We start from the raw sequence: 17,405 nt of genomic DNA on the forward strand, positions 1-17,405 counted from the left end.
AGAGGATCACATGGCTCATGCCAAAGGGTTCTGACACCTGTTAGCCCTTGGGCCCTATGGATTAACAGTCTGGTGGGTGTGTAAGCATGAAGAGTCTCTGAAGAGTCTCTGGAGCAGGTGTGTGTGCTGCAGGAAGGAACAGGAACATTAACAGACATCCCTGGTTCTCCTCACACCCCTGCCCTGCCCTGGTTTATAGCCCTTGGCCTAGGCTATACCCCTGGACTGGTTGGTTGGTCTGATGGGGTGAGCGTGAGGAATCTCTAGAGCAGGTGTGTGTGTGTGTGTGTGTGTGTGTGTGTGTGTGTGTGTGTGTGTGTGTGTGTGTGTGTGTGTGTGTGTGTGTGTGTGTGTGTGTGTGTGTGTTGCAGGTAGTAACAAACATATCCCTGGTTCACACACATGTTATCTCCCTTTGGACTGACTTCAGTGCCAGTGGTGTAGTAGCCTGGTCCCAGATCTGTTTGTGTCATATAGCCAACTCCTGGGCCATTGGCGATAACTTACAGCACAAACAAATCTGAGACCAGGCTAGTGGTGAGGTCTGAAGCAAGCAGCAGATCAGAGATGTTTACCTGGATCTGTCTTTAGCCACCAGTGCCCCTCCAGACCAGATCCAGCCGAGGCCCATAGCCATAGACTGTATAACTAGGGCCTCACCATGGCTCAGTGCCTCAGAGCCCAGCAGGATCCTCTCATCCATCAGTCCATCCCCTTTACACTGTCCTTTTTTCTGGCCTCCATCCATTCATTCCCTTTAACCAATCCTTTTGCCCCTTTTCTCTTGATCTCTTTCCCTCTCTTTCCCTATGTCCTGTCTAACTCTCTCATGCTTGGAGAGAAACCTATGTCCTGTCTATGTCCTCTATGTCCTGTCTAACTCTCTCATGCTTGGAGAGAAACCTATGTCCTGTCTATGTCCTCTATGTCCTGTCTAACTCTCTCATGCTTGGAGAGAAACCTATGTCCTGTCTATGTCCTCTATGTCCTGTCTAACTCTCTCATGCTTGGAGAGAAACCTATGTCCTGTCTCTGTCCTCTATGTCCTGTCTAACTCTCTCATGCTCGGTCAGTAACCTACTCTTTCCTCTATGTCCTGTCTAACTCTCTCATGCTTGGAGAGAAACCTATGTCCTGTCTATGTCCTCTATGTCCTGTCTAACTCTCTCATGCTTGGAGAGAAACCTATGTCCTGTCTATGTCCTCTATGTCCTGTCTAACTCTCTCATGCTTGGAGAGAAACCTATGTCCTGTCTATGTCCTCTATGTCCTGTCTAACTCTCTCATGCTCGGTCAGTATCCGACTTTTTCCCTATGTCCTGTCTAACTCTCATGCTCGGTCAGTAACCTTCTCTTTCCCTATGTCCTGTCTAACTCTCTCATGCTCGGTCAGTAACCTACTCTTTCCCTATGTCCTGTCTAACTCTCTCATGCTCGGTCAGTAACATACTCTTTCCCTATGTCCTGTCTATGTCCTCTATGTCCTGTCTAACTCTCTCATGCTCGGTCAGTAACCTACTCTTTCCCTATGTCCTGTCTAACTCTCATGCTCGGTCAGTAACCTACTCTTTCCCTATGTCCTGTCTAACTTTCTCATGCTCGGTCAGTAACCCACTCTTTCCCTATGTCCTGTCTAACTCTCTCATGCTCGGTCAGTAACCTACTCTTTCTCTATGTCCTGTCTATGTCCTCTATGTCCTGTCTAACTCTCTCATGCTCGGTCAGTAACCTACTCTTTCCCTATCACATTGAAGTGTTATGGGGTAAGTGTTCCTTTCCCAGAAGCTGGGAGGCAAAAGCATCTATTTTAGATCAGTAGTTAGTGAATACCCTTCGCCTCAATTTCCCTCCTGTCTTTCCCTTAATTCCAACTCTCTCTGAACCTTTCTGACCATCGTCCTGTTCCGAGCCAGAGCACCAAAGCTGAATGAGCTGAACACAGATCTGCAACCACAGCAACGTGATGGAGGGGACTGACGGACGGGTAATGAAATCATGTTCTCTCTGACATACACAGGCGCGCACACACACACACACACACACACCCACACACGTACCCACCCACATACCACACACACAAAGTGAGACAGACACTCAGCAGATAGACAGACAGACAGACACTCAGCAGATAGACAGACAGACAGACACTCAGCAGATAGACAGACAGACAGACACTCAGCAGATAGACAGACAGACACTCAGCAGACAGACAGACAGACAGACACTCAGCAGATAGACAGACAGACACTCAGCAGATAGACAGACAGACAGACACTCGGCAGATAGACAGACAGACACTCGGCAGATAGACAGACAGACACTCGGCAGATAGACAGACAGACACTCGGCAGATAGACAGACAGACACTCGGCAGATAGACAGACAGACAGACACTCGGCAGATAGACAGACAGACACTCGGCAGATAGACAGACAGACACTCGGCAGATAGACAGACAGACACTCAGCAGATAGACAGACAGACAGACAGACACTCGGCAGATAGACAGACAGACAGACACTCGGCAGATAGACAGACAGACAGACACTCGGCAGATAGACAGACAGACACTCAGCAGATAGACAGACAGACACTCAGCAGATAGACAGACAGACAGACACTCAGCAGATAGACAGACAGACAGACACTCAGCAGATAGACAGACAGACAGACACTCAGCAGATAGACAGACAGACAGACACTCAGCAGATAGACAGACAGACACTCGGCAGATAGACAGACAGACACTCGGAAGATAGACAGACAGACACTCGGCAGATAGACAGACAGACACTCGGCAGATAGACAGACAGACATACACTCAGCAGATAGACAGACAGACAGACACTCAGCAGATAGACAGACAGACAGACACTCGGCAGATAGACAGACAGACAATCGGTAGATAGACAGACAGACACTCGGCAGATAGACAGACAGACACTCGGCAGATAGACAGACAGACACTCAGCAGATAGACAGACAGACAGACACTCGGCAGATAGACAGACAGACAGACACTCGGCAGATAGACAGACAGACAGACAGACACTCGGCAGATAGACAGACAGACACTCAGCAGATAGACAGACAGACACTCAGCAGATAGACAGACAGACAGACAGACACTCAGCAGATAGACAGACAGACAGCCCGACGGTTAAAAAAACAGTAAGTGAGTTTGGAGTGAGATAAGATAAAGTGGTCACAGGCTGAGGCACGCTGCTAATCATCTGGGAAACTCACAGGGCTCTGGGAAATAGCTTCCACTTGGAGAATGTGGGTGTTCTTGGGTTGGGACCTGCAGAATGTCACCAAGAGGCCAGGGCCTACACAGGACAGCACTGTGTGAATGGGTGAGCTAACTGACAGTCATGTAGCTTGGAAAGAAATACCTGCACTCCCTCCTCTGGCGAAAGATAAAGGCAAACATGTTATGTAGTCAGAGAGAGGAGCATATGTGTTAATTCAACAGCTGCTTGTAGGCATACCTTGTGAATACAGATAACATGACCCATGTTTGTATGGAGTTTACAGATTGAACAGTCAGGATACTGGTCATGAAATACATGTTATATTATTACTAAGCTTCCCTGAACAAGTAAAACAAATATCTCAGCTATTACCCCCATCTTTCTGACTCAGATCAACCATTAATTCATTATGCAAGCACAATGATTTCAAATGTCAACATCTGCCATCATCATGCATGCCCTAAAAAAAAGCTACAAGTCTCCAGTGAAAGAGCGCATTGTGGTTCAACCAACCACTGCCTACTCGCCGGGTGGAAAAAAGGAAAGTGGAAAGTGGGCGTGTGGAAAGACGGAGTGCTCCAGACTGAATCCGAGTCGTTAGACATGACTGTCCTGGAGGCGCTGCTGTTCTTCCGCCCTGTCTGTGACTGACGGTGAGCCGGACCAAACAGGTGCAAGAGGCGGGCTTTACGCTAACGCTGCGCGGTGATGTGAAGAGATGCTCTCAGCTTCAGCGAACAGAGCAGCACTTATGCTTGAATGAGATAGAAAGAGGACGTGGACACAGAACTCTGGTCATTCGTCGATAAAACCATCGCAACATGGCTTCAAAGTGTCCCAAGTGTGACAAGACAGTGTATTTTGGTAAGTAACTTGATTTCCTGACTCCTATCTAACGTTATTTTCTGGTGCACATGGTTAGCTGAGATTTATTAGCGAAATAACACCCTTGGGAAATTATGTAGAGTCAGTGCAACCTGCTACTAGGTTAGCCGGTTTTAGCTAGCTAAAGCGGTGTTTTATACAAAGAATAATGTCGAAAATATCCATACCCAAAATCACAACATTTGTGGGCACAAATTGGCACAATTTGTCATTGTTTACAAAAGCTAGCTACAAAGTGTCTGTTCATTATCAAAGAGGACCAACATGTATAAACAGTAGTAAGTCTGCATTGTAGCTGTTGTTTTTAATAGCTCATTTATCTAATAAATTAGATTACTTTGGATTTGTAAATGTACTCAATTAGATAATTTTTTCTAAGCCCTTGTGGTCCTATAGTATTTAGCCTGTCACGTTCCTGACATAACTAAAATAAGAGTAACCCATTTTCAGAACTACCGTTTTAATGGACTTATACGTTGCGGTGTAATTACGTTAGTCGCAATAGAGGATAAGACTGGTGCCTGAAAAACATCCATTCAGTCTCACAAAAACTTCCTTGTCAATATGTGGGACATTTGCTATGTATGTATGTATGTATGTATGTATGTATGTATGTATGTATGTACGTATTCAAAGGATTTAAAATTCCCAAAATATTGGATTCATCTCTGACACTGAACTATGACAGCCTAGTAAATGTGTTGTGCTCGGGATATACACATCTATGGCAGTTGGCTTTGGAGGTTGCTGCACAGTCAGTCCTTGCTCACTCGGTCAGTGCCGAGTATGTGATAATGCCAAATGTTCAATATGAAGGGAGGCAGTGTGGCCTTATGTTCTATTCAAACTGGGTCAGTACCAAACCTGTTGTTCCATCTCAACCATATGCCCAGATCACAAACAGAGATACCAAACATCTGCTTGGGCAGTGTAGAGATTTGATTTATTAACGGACACACACACACACGCGTCAAATATAAGTTGATGTCATGATAAAGTCAGTCACCTGATTGCTGTGTGTACCGTATCTGTGTGTACTGTATCTGTGTGTGTGTGTGTGCATGTGTGTCCGTGTGTGTTGTTTTGCTGTCAGCGTGGAACAAACAGTTATTCCTGGCTAGTTCTCATCCTGTCTCGAACTAACTACATCTCACACACACACATCACCACCTAACAGTGCATGAAGCTTCCATGGGGTCCAAATCAATTAAGGGAGTGGAATCGTCTGTTGTATTGTAACAGCAAAATAGGCTGTGTGCATCACAGCTGCTGCTCATCCAATGGGCCAATGCCAGAGTCCCTCAAGTCAGGCAATTGGAAGCATACAGCAGGCAAATACGATTTCAGATGAGCACCGAATACCATTATATGACATACTGCATAACACTGCCTCTTTTACAAGGTTAGCCGTTCTTTGGTGAGTCATGTCATTGCCCCTAATTTATTTATTTTTATGTAACACACAGGGAGGTAACAAAGACGCGCACACAGAGGGAGGGAAACAAGTCATGTTTTACTGAGACTGCGTGTGGTGGGGTGAAGTTTTCACATCACAGTTGGGTGGAGTGCTGCCTGGGGCACCATGTTTATCTGTAGTGCTGTATGGGGCATCATGATGGGGTCAATACTGTATGGGGTTGATGCTGGGGATACTGTAGCTGAATGGGGTTGATGCTGTATGGGGTCGATGCTGTATGTGGTTGATACTGTATGGGGTTGATACTGTATGGGGTCGATACTGTATGGGGTCGATACTGTATGGGGTCGATACTGTATGGGGTCGATACTGTATGGGGTCTGCTGTATGGGGTCGATGCTGTATGGGTTTGATGCTGTATGGGTTTGATGCTGTATGGGGTTGATACTGTATGGGGTTGATGCTGGGGATACTGTAGCTGTATGGGTTTGATGCTGTATGGGGTTGATACTGTATGGGGTTGATACTGTATGGGGTCGATGCTGTATGGGGTCGATGCTGTATGGGGTCGATGCTGTATGGGGTCGATGCTGTATGGGGTCGATGCTGTATGGGGTCGATGCTGTATGGGGTTGATGCTGTATGGGGTTGATACTGTATGGGGTTGATGCTGGGGATACTGTAGCTGTATGGGTTTGATGCTGTATGGGGTTGATGCTGTATGGGGTTGATGCTGGGGATGCTGTAGCTGTATGGGTTTGATGCTGTATGGGGTTGATGCTGTATGGGGTTGATGCTGGGGATACTGTAGCTGTATGGGGTTGATGCTGTATGTTGTTGATGCTGTATGTGGTTGATGCTGTATGGGGTTGATGCTGGTCATACTGTAGCTGTATGGGGTTGATGCTGTATGGTGTTGATGCTGGGGATACTGTAGCTGTATGGGGTTGATGCTGTATGGGGTTGATGCTGTATGGGGTTGATGCTGGGGATACTGTAGCTGTATGGGGTTGATGCTGTATGGGGTTGATGCTGTATGGGGTTGATGCTGTATGGGGTTGATGCTGTATAGGGTTGATGCTGTATGGGGTTGATGCTGTATGGGGTTGATGCTGTATGGGGTTGATACTGTATGGGGTTAATGCTGTATGGGGTTGATGCTGGGGATACTGTAGCTGTATGGGGTTGATGCTGTATGGGGTTGATACTGTATGGGGTTGATGCTGTATGGGGTTGATGCTGTATGGGGTTGATGCTGTAGCTATAACTGACAACAGTCACGTACTAGTCTAGGTCAAAATCAATCAATCAAATGTATTTTATAAAGCTCTTTTTACATCAGCAGTTGTCAGTGTTATACAGAAAGCCAACCTAAAACCCCAAAGAGCAAGCATTGCAGATGTAGAAGCACGGTGGCTAGGAAAAACTCCCTCGAAAACAGGAACCTAGGAAGAAACCTAGAGAGGAACCAGGCTCTGAGGTTTGGCCAGTCCTCTTCTGGCTGTACTGGGTTTCAGGACATTCAAACGTTCATAGATGACCAGCAAGGCCAGATAATACACATGATGGCTATAGAGCAAGAGTTTAACTTTTTTTCTAGCATGAGAGCTACTTTAAAAAAAGGAAACAATAGTGCAAGCAACAATGTTTTTTTTTACAACTCTTCCACGGGTCCTTAGTGTACAAGAGAAAGTAGTACCCAATGTTTTTTGTCAATATACCTGGTAAAATATTGGTTAATAAACAATTCTAAGGGGGGCCTATAAAATCTGTGATGTTTTCTCTGTTGTATTTTTCCTGGTTTTAAGATTTTAGTTGTAACCACGTCACCTCCACATCCAGCTTCTTCACCGGTGTGATCGTCTGTGGAGGGAGGGGGAGCTGAGGAGTATTTATTTCTCTAATAAAGTTGTTTTGCGGGGAAAAACAAATTCTGATTGGCTGGGCCTGGCTTGCCAGTGGTTGGACTTGGCTCCCAAGTGGGTGGGTCTATGCCCTTCCAGGCCCACCCATTGCTGCATCCCTGCCCAGTCATGTGAAATCCATAGATTAGGGCCCAATTAATTTATTTCAATTGTTTAATTTCTTTCTATGAACTGTAACTCAGTAAAATCTTTGAAATTGTTGCATGCTGCGTTCATATATTTCTACAGTACAACTATAGTAACAGTTTTACTGGGAATATCATAGTTGACTATAGTGCTAGCCCTGAGAGACCAGTCAGTGACGAGACCTGTGTGGGTTTGTCTGCATTCTAAGTGATTATTGGAGAGTGAGTGAGTAACTAAGTATAATAACAGTTTTGGTGCAGGAAGTGATGAGGTCTGGTCTGGGCGAGGTCTGGTGCTGTTCTTGGCTATGCTGCCCTCTGCTTAGCTGGAACTTGGAACATCAGGGTGATGTCACTCAGGAGTTGTAGAATGCTACTCTGGAATGAAGGAGCTGGGCTTGCTGCCTTACTACAATATCACCTACACAACTCTCTTTAACCACCTACACAACTCTCTTTAACCACCTGACCTAACTCCCTTCAGCTGGGAGAAAGTGGCTTTGTCTTTATTTTAAGCGAGACACACAACTCTCTTTCTGTCTGTCTTTGTCTGTATAGTAGCTATACTTGTGTTATTTCTGGGTTCTAGAATACTTTAGTCCTCCACTTAGACAGGCTCTGTCAGGGCAGAAGAGAAGAACACCCTATTTTCCACACAGTACACTAACACTCCTATCCTACGTGTACACACACACACACACACACACACACACACACACACACACACACACACACACACAGCAGGGTTTTCATCAGCTGGTAATAAGGCTGGGCGATATGGCCAAAATATTTTTGGCTGTCACCAACATCTTGTTGCATCTATCTGATCATGCAAGAAAGTGCTTGTGACTCCGTGGTCGAGGAACTGCTCTCCTTGAGTGACAGGGGGCAGGGCTTGGTGTAGTCAGTGGCATGCAGCAGGATAAAGATGACTCAAGTAGAAAACTGAGTAAACTATAAAAACTGACATAGTAGGTTATAGTTGTAAGGAAAGACGCTGAAGACGAGAAGCAAGTACAGGGAGTGAACATTTAATGAAACACGGACAGGAACAGAATATGAACAGCGTCTGGACAGGGGAAAACAAAAACAACAACAATGCTGACACAGGGATCTAACCGAGGAATAGGCAGATATAGAGGGGCAATCAACAAACGTGAAGGAGTCCAATGAGCGCTGATGCGCGTAATGATGGTGACAGGTGTGCGTAATGAAGGGCCGCCTGGCGCCCTTGAGCGCCAGAGAGAAGGAGCGGGAGCAGGCGTGACAATAGTAGGAAAGGAAATACCAGACCGGTCCGTGCATCAATACTGGTATTTAGTCAAATACAGTATACCGCCCAGCCCTAGCTGATAATGGCTGTCTTTTGACGCTTCACATTCGCCAAGTGCTTATAGACAACAGTAGGCTTCAGTGTATCACACACCACTTTGCAATGAGCTGGAGGCAGTATGCATTTTGAAAACTTAAACTTAATTGATAGAGACCTGAGGGTTTTATTTCGTATTATGAGGCACAACGTACCTTCCTTAAAAGTAAGATGTGATCATAGAACTGTAGAGGCAATTCTTTTCTGAAGATATACCATTGAAACAATGTAGCCTATTTCTCTCATGTTCTATTGGTTTTCAAATCAACTTTATTTCATTGTCCGGTAGCCAAAGGCATAGTCATATTAGAGTTAAGTTGTAGCATCTTTAGATCTCCCCTCTTTCTAAATTTCTAATGGATATTTGTTGCTGTCACGTTAAACCATTTGCATGTGCGGTGCGCTTTTGACAAGTGTTTTCCCGCTAATTTCATTATGGAATGAACATACCCGCATAGTAGAAAACAAATAGAATATAATAGAGGCCTGAACACTGATCCTGTGTAAACTCTGCTCTGAGAGATGAACTGCCCTCATCGCTCTGACCTGCAGGTGGTTGATGCGAAATGGTTTCTTACATAAGAGATATGATCTTTAAATAGATTTGACGTTAAAGTGGCCAGTGATTTGAGTCTCTATTTCTGCAGCAGCCTCTCTGTTAGTGATGGCTGTTTAAGGTCTAATTTGGTTATCATCTAGCTGCAGAAAATCATGAATAATTTACTCCGCCCAAACTGTTACTGTGAAATGGCCTTTTTTTATTAGACATTTTGTAAAGGATGTCTTCCTGAGCCTTCAATATTCAGCTGAGCAGGGTGAACTAAAGCCCCTTTATTTAATGCACTGACTGCTTGCTCTGTGACTCTGTAAAGATAATGTGAATTTCAAATAGCATTTGGTTTCACCACTAAACGACAACCGGACCACAGGTGTAAAGTACCCCATATAGAGTATAATAGGTTTCGTCTACAAAGTCTCATCTGCCGCGTGGTCTATGTATGTGTCCCAAATGGCACCCTTTGTTCCCTAAATAGTGTACTACTTTTCACCAGATCCCTGGTCACAAGTAGTGCACTTTAAGAATAGGGTGCCATTAGCAGTCACACAGTCTTGATTCCATTGTAACATGCCAGCCAGTCGTTGTCTGGAAAAGAGCCATGTTGTATGTAGACTCTTCAGTTCAGAACACAAAGTCCTGGCTGGTTAGTGGTTGCAGATGAGTTAGGATTGAGGGTGAGAGAGAGGGGAGAAAGAGCAAAGGTGAACGAGGCAAGGCAGAGTGTCTATAAAAATGTGTGCTTTGCTTGAGGCTCCTCTCTCTGTTCTTCACCAGTACATACAAACAGACAGGAAGACAGTTATTTCACTGCTTCAATGCACTCCAGGATGCAGCCTGGAGAGAACATTTACATCAGCAAGCCCAAGTCACGAGGTCATGAAATTCATGGAGGGACGCTGGGACAGAACGAGAGCGGTAGAGAGAGAGGGGGACGGAAGGGGAGAGGGAGGGAAAGAGAGAGAGAACCTGGCCTTGATTTAGGCGACAGGCGACCTCCAAAGCTAGGGGATGTTAGGCTGTGTCCCTATGGACCCTGGTCAAAAGTAGTGCACTATATAGGTTGCCATTTGGAACATAGACTAAGTTTATTTTGCACTTGTGTTGAATCAGCCAGCCTGAGGGAAGAGGTGAACCTAAACACACACCCTACAGAGGGGCACGTCTAATGCTGAATCACAAATCAACCCCCTACTCTTGAGCCACTGCTATAGATCTGAGAGGATTAGATGTGTATATACGACCTGTCCACCCAGCCCATCAGAAGGCATAAAATAAAGTTAAAGCTTTAAGATACACTATTACCATAATGCCTATGGTCTTGGGGCTAATTAGAAATTCAGATTTTAGAGGGCCTCCCGAGTGGTGCAGCGGTCTAAGGCACTGCATTGCAGTGCTAGCTGCATCACTACAGAGCTTGGTTCGATCCCAGGCTGTGTCGCAGCCGGCCGCGACCGGAAGATCAATGAAGCGACGTACAATTGGCCCAGCATCGTCCAGGTTAGGGGAGGGTTTGGCTGGCCCGGGTTGTCCTTATCCCATCGCGCTGTAGCGACTCCTGTGGCAAGGCCAGTTGTACGGTGTTTCCTCCGACACATTGGTGGGGCTGGCTTCTGGGTTAAGCAAGCAGTGTGTCAAGTAGCGGTGCGGCTTGGCAGGGTCGTGTTTCGGAGGACGCACGGCTCTCGACCTTCGCCTCTCCCGAGTCCGTACGGGAGTTACAGTCTTGTCCCATCGCTGCAGCTACAAATTGGATATTAGAAAAAAAATGGCCGATTTTCAAATTTTCATAACAATTGGAAATTGGTATTTTTGGACGCCGATTTATTATTATTATTATTTTTTTTTTTTACACCTTTATTTAAATAGGCAAGTCAGTTTACATCTAGAGGTTCCGCTAGCGGAACACCGCTCCAATATCCAATGATAGGGCGTGGCGCGAAATACAAACTTCTCGAAAATCCGAAAACTTCAATTTTTCGTCAGAATGCACTCCCAGGACTTCTACTTCAACAACAAATGTTGGTTTGGTTCCAAATAATCCATAGTTATATCCAAATAGCGGCGTTTTGTTCGTGCGTTCAAGACACTATCCGAAGGGTAACGAAGGGTGACGCGCGGATGCGTATCGTGACAAAAAATTCAAAATATTCCATTACCGTACTTCGAAGCATGTCAAACGCTGTTTAAAATCAATTTTTATGCGATTTTTCTTGTAAAATAGCGATAATATTCCGACCGGGAGTCGTTGTTTTCGTTCAAAGACTGAAAATGCAAAATGGACTCTTCACGCGCGCACCCGTCTCATTGTTCTCAGATCGACCACTATCCAAATGCGCTACTGTTTTTCAGCCAGAGACTGCAGAGTCATCATTCAACGTTCTGGCGCCTTCTGAGAGCCAATGGGAGCCTTAGAAAGTGTCACGTTACAGCAGAGATCCTCTGTTTTGGATAGAGATGACAAAGAAGGCCAAGAAATGGTCAGACAGGGTACTTCCTGTACAGAATCTTCTCAGGTTTTGGCCTGCCATTTGAGTTCTGTTATACTCAGACATCATTCAAACAGTTTTAGAAACTTTGGAGTGGTTTCTATCCAAAGCTACTAATTATATGCATATTCTAGTTTCTGGGCAGGAGTAATAACCAGATTAAATCGGGTACGTTTTTTATCCGGCCGTGAAAATACTGCCTCCTATCCATAACAAGTTAAGAACACATTCTTATTTTCAATGACGGCATAGGAACGGTGGGTCAACTGCCTTGTTCAGGGGCAGAACGGCAGATTTTTACCTTGTCAGCTTGGGAATTCAATCTTGCAACCTTACGGTTAACTTGTCCAACGCTCTAACCACCTGCTTTACATTGCACTCCACGAGGAGCCTGCCTGTTACACGAATGCAGTAAGAAGCCAAGGTAAGTTGCTAGCTAGCATTAAACTTATCTTATAAAAAACAATCAATCAATCATAATCACTAGTTAACTACACATGGTTGATGATATTACTAGTTTATCTAGCTTGTCCTGCGTTGCATATAATCGCTTAGGTACACGTTGCTCCAACCATAAACATCAATGCCTTTCTTAATCCATACACAAGTATATATTTTTAAACCTGCATATTTAATTAATATTGTCTGCTAACATGAATTTCTTTTAACTAAGGAAAATGTGTCACTTCTCTTGCAACAGAGTCAGGGTATATGCAGCAGTTTGGGCCGCCTGGCTCGTTGCGAACTGTGAAGACTATTTCTTCCTAACAAAGACAGCCGACTTTGCCAAACGGGGGATGATTTAACAAAAGCGCATTTGCAAAAAAATCACAATCGTTGCACGACTGTACTTAACCATAAACATCAATGCCTTTCTTAAAATCAATACACAGAAGTGTATATATTTTTAAACCTGCATATTTAGCTAAAAGAAATCCAGGTTAGCAGGCAATATTAACCAGGTGAAATTGTGTCCTTTCTCTTGCGTTCATTGCATGCAGAGTCAGGGTATATGCAACAGTTTGGGCCGCCTGGCTCGTTGCGAACTAATTTGCCAGAATTTTACGTAATTATGACATAACATTGAAGGTTGTGCAATGTAACAGGAATATTTAGACTTAGGGATGCCATCCGTTTGATAAAATACGGGACGGTTCCGTATTTCACTGAAAGGAAAAACGTTTTGTTTTCGAGATGATAGTTTCCGGATTCGACCATATTAATGACCTAAGGCTCGTATTTCTGTGTGTTATTATGTTATAATTAAGTCTATGATTTGATAGTGCAGTCTGACTGAGCGGTGGTAGGCAGCAGCAGGCTCGTAAGCAGTAATTCAAACAGCACTTTTGTGCGTTTTGCCAGCAGCTCTTCGCTGTGCTTCAAGCATTGTGCTGTTTATGACTTCAAGCCTGTCAACTCCCAAGATTAGGCTGGTGTAACCGATGTGAAATGGCTAGCTAGTTAGCGGGTGCGGGCTAATAGCGTTTCAAACGTCACTCGCTCTGAGACATGGGTAACGCTGCTTCGAGGGTGGCTGTTGTCGATGTGTTCCTGGTTCGAGCCCAGGTAGGAGCGAGGAGAGGGACGGAAGCTATACTGTTACACTGGCAATACTAAAGTATAAGAACATCCAATAGTCAAAGGAATATGAAATACAAATCGTATAGAGAGAAATAGTCCTATAATTCCTATAATAACTACAACCTAAAACTGCTTACCTAGGAATATTGAAGACTCATGTTAAAAGGAACCACCAGCTTTCATATGTTCTTATGTTCTGAGCAAGGAACTTAAACGTTAGCTTTCTTACATGGCACATATTGCACTTTTACTTTCTTCTCCAACACTTTGTTTTTGCATTATTTAAACCAAATTGAACATGTTTCATTATTTATTTGAGGCTAAATTGATTTTATTGATGTATTATATTAAGTTAAAATAAGTTTTCATTCAGTATTGTTGTAATTGTCATTATTACAAATAAAAAATAAAAAATCTGCCGATTTAATCGGTATCGGCTTTTTTTGGGTCTTCCAATAATCGGTATTGGCGTTAAAATCATAATCGGTCGACCTCTAGATTGTAGTGAGCTGGATGCTGGAAATCAGTTGAAATTTAATGTATGTAGCCTACGCAGTTTGAGAGTGAGTTTGATCTTAGTGTTCAATTGGATGTAACTGTTACCTCATTAAATCAAACCACATTCAAAGCCAGGGTTCGGTAAAGAATGTCAATAGATTTAGGCTACAATGCCAACCTTTGCCATGGGACTGTATAAATGTTCAATAGACATTGTCTTAAACACAGCAAAGGTCATTTGGCCTGGAAGGTGTGTATTTATTTTTACTACCAGTCAGGCATTGTATTTAAAAGGACAGGATGGGGAGGGGAACACGGGCTGAATGTTGTTTCTTCCTGTCTGCTGCTGGAGAGGAGAGGATACTCTGTTTGCCCTCTGCACCTGGTCACCAACCCTATAGGCCCCCCAGCACTCAGGAGTCAGGTGCATGGTGGGTACTGGGACATGCCGTTATCAGAGGAGGGCTGGAATAGTACAGTTATCGGAGGAGGGCTGGAATAGTACAGTTATCGGAGGAGGGCTGGAATAGTACAGTTATCGGAGGAGGGCTGGAATAGTACAGTTATCGGAGGAGGGCTGGAATAGTAGAGTTATCGGAGGAGGGCTGCAATAGTAGAGTTATCGGAGGAGGGCTGGAATAGTAGAGTTATCGGAGGAGGGCTGGAATAGTACAGTTATCGGAGGAGGGCTGGAATAGTACAGTTATCGGAGGAGGGCTGGAATAGTACAGTTATTGGAGGAGGGCTGGAATAGTACAGTTATCGGAGGAGGGCTGGAATAGTAGAGTTATCGGAGGAGGGCTGCAATAGTACAGTTATCGGAGGAGGGCTGGAATAGTACAGTTATCGGAGGAGGGCTGGAATAGTAGAGTTATCGGAGGAGGGCTGGAATAGTAGAGTTATCGGAGGAGGGCTGGAATAGTAGAGTTATCGGAGGAGGGCTGGAATAGTAGAGTTATCGGAGGAGGGCTGGAATAGTAGAGTTATCGGAGGAGGGCCGGAATAGTACAGTTATCGGAGGAGGGCTGGAATAGTAGAGTTATCGGAGGAGGGCTGGAATAGTAGAGTTATCGGAGGAGGGCTGGAATAGTAGAGTTATCGGAGGAGGGCTGCAATAGTACAAACACCTGCATGGACTCAGCTGGAGAGGATTGAGGAGGGAAGGGGGGGTTGGGACATAAAGGGAGAGGGGTTGGTGGTTTACAGTATGGGGGGCTAAAGAACAGACAGGTCCACATTAAAGATGGCTGATGTAGAATTCCAACCAACTGTAATTTGGAAATATGTAGCCTATAGTGCACTTGTACACATGTAAATAGCATCATACTGTTCATTCAACGAAAAACATACCATTTATATTCTGTATTCTGCATTGGGGTCTATTCCATTTCAATTGTTCTGAGGAAAATTTGAAATGAAATTGGAATTTCAGTTTTCTTCACGAATAGCGGGGACTGCAGATCTAAATTAGCTGCCAGCTAGACCTGGTGCAGTGCACCACTTGTCATACTCTGAGACTGGTGTTAGCTACCAGCTAGACCTGGTGCAGTGCACCACTTGTCATACTCTGAGACTGGTGTTAGCTACCAGCTAGACCTGGTGCAGTGCACCACTTGTCATACTCTGAGACTGGTGTTAGCTACCAGCTAGACCTGGTGCAGTGCACCACTTGTCATACTCTGAGACTGGTGTTTTGTTGCCAAGTAAATGTAATAAATAAATCAAATAGATTGAATTTAAATGGATAGAGTCACTTGTTGTAACCTATTAATTCAATATGTGTCACAAGAAGAATGTTCTTCATGCAGGGCTTGTAGTGTTTTAAATAGACCTTCTCCAGATGCTGGTGGGAAAGAATGTAGCCTAGCCTAAGAGACGGAGTGATGGGTGAGCTCTATAATGAAAGAATGTAGCCTAGCCTAAGAGACGGAGTGATGGGTGAGCTCCATAATGAAAGAATGTAGCCTAGCCTAAGAGACGGAGTGATGGGTGAGCTCCATAATGAAAGAATGTAGCCTAGCCTAAGAGATGGAGTGATGGGTGAGCTCTATAATGAAAGAATGTAGCCTAGCCTAAGAGATGGAGTGATGGGTGAGCTCTATAATGAAAGAATGTAGCCTAGCCTAAGAGATGGAGTGATGGGTGAGCTCTATAATGAAAGAATGTAGCCTAGCCTAAGAGACGGAGTGATGGGTGAGCTCTATAATGAAAGAATGTAGCCTAGCCTAAGAGACGGAGTGATGGGTGAGCTCTATAATGAAAGGGGGAAGTAGAAACGGGATCACTGGTCAGTTGCACAACCCCTCTGAATCAGAGAGGTGCGGGAGGCTGCCGTAACCGACGTCCATGTCATCGGCGCCCGGGGAGCAGTCGTTGGGGGTTAACCGCCTTGCTCATTTCCCAGAGATCACTTCATGGGATGGAGGGTCTATAGTTAGTAGAATACTGTTCTCACATCTAGCCAACTGTGGAAATGCTGGAGCTGTTTGCGATCTATGTGGCTACTGTAGAACTATATGCATGACACTTAAATTGAAACACAGTAACACACACACACACACACACACACACACATACACACACGTATCAGATATGAGAGAGCAGAGGTCGTACGGTGTCATCCTGCTGATTGGATTTTAGTTCAATTGTAATCCAGTTCAATTGTAATCCAGTTTTCAAGTAATTTCATAAGGTATCACTATCCCATTGACATTCCTTCCTGTTCCTGCTGCAGTAGTGTTGCATGTAGTTCAGCTGTGTCAATGTTGTTCAAGGCGGAGTAGTCTAGTCATTATTTGCCTGTGATGACTTGTTAAACTTTGTTTAACAGACGCAGAGATCCAAGGTAAGCTCAGCTCATCCACTTGGCCTGGGTTGTGTGTCTGTGCGCGTGTGAGTGTGTGCATGTATGTTTGTGTGTGAGACAGTGTGTGATGTGTTTGTCCCGTGGGTGTGTGTGAATTATGGTGTTTGGGTGCTTCTGGCTCGTTAGGGTTGATAATTAAGCGGTTGTAATCAAGTTGTTTGGAACACTATCCCGTTAGAGTGAAGCACAATATTTTCAGTTATGCTGTCATCAAACTTTCCACATCCTCAGCAGGGTTTACCTTGTTAACTAGCATATCCTGAGGATTTCCCTCTGAGCTCCGGTGTGTTTGTTTACACTAGTGTGTTCCATCATTACCATAACGAGGCAGGGGTGATGGTGGTGACCTTTCATTGGCGGGTCAACATGGAGCCCTGTAAAAATGTACAACTTTTACTCTGCTGTGTGTGTGTGTGTGTGTGTGTGTGTGTGTGTGTGTG

The 17,405-nt window shown here is 44.6% G+C and overlaps 1 protein-coding gene across 1 annotated transcript in view; it reads left to right on the forward strand.

The window, feature by feature from the left end:
* The first annotated feature begins 3,932 nt into the window (after positions 1 to 3,932).
* The window catches only part of LOC115162028 (cysteine-rich protein 2), a 30,347-nt gene continuing 16,874 nt past the window's right edge, over positions 3,933 to 17,405 (forward strand). Inside the window, exon 1 of the mRNA XM_029712947.1 lies at positions 3,933 to 4,118. Within this exon, the coding sequence (XP_029568807.1) occupies positions 4,076 to 4,118 (43 nt within the window). The 5' untranslated portion in view covers positions 3,933 to 4,075. The remainder of the gene's footprint in view (positions 4,119 to 17,405) is intronic.

Source organism: Salmo trutta, chromosome 25, assembly GCF_901001165.1.
Source record: "Salmo trutta chromosome 25, fSalTru1.1, whole genome shotgun sequence".
Lineage (NCBI taxonomy): Eukaryota > Metazoa > Chordata > Actinopteri > Salmoniformes > Salmonidae > Salmo > Salmo trutta.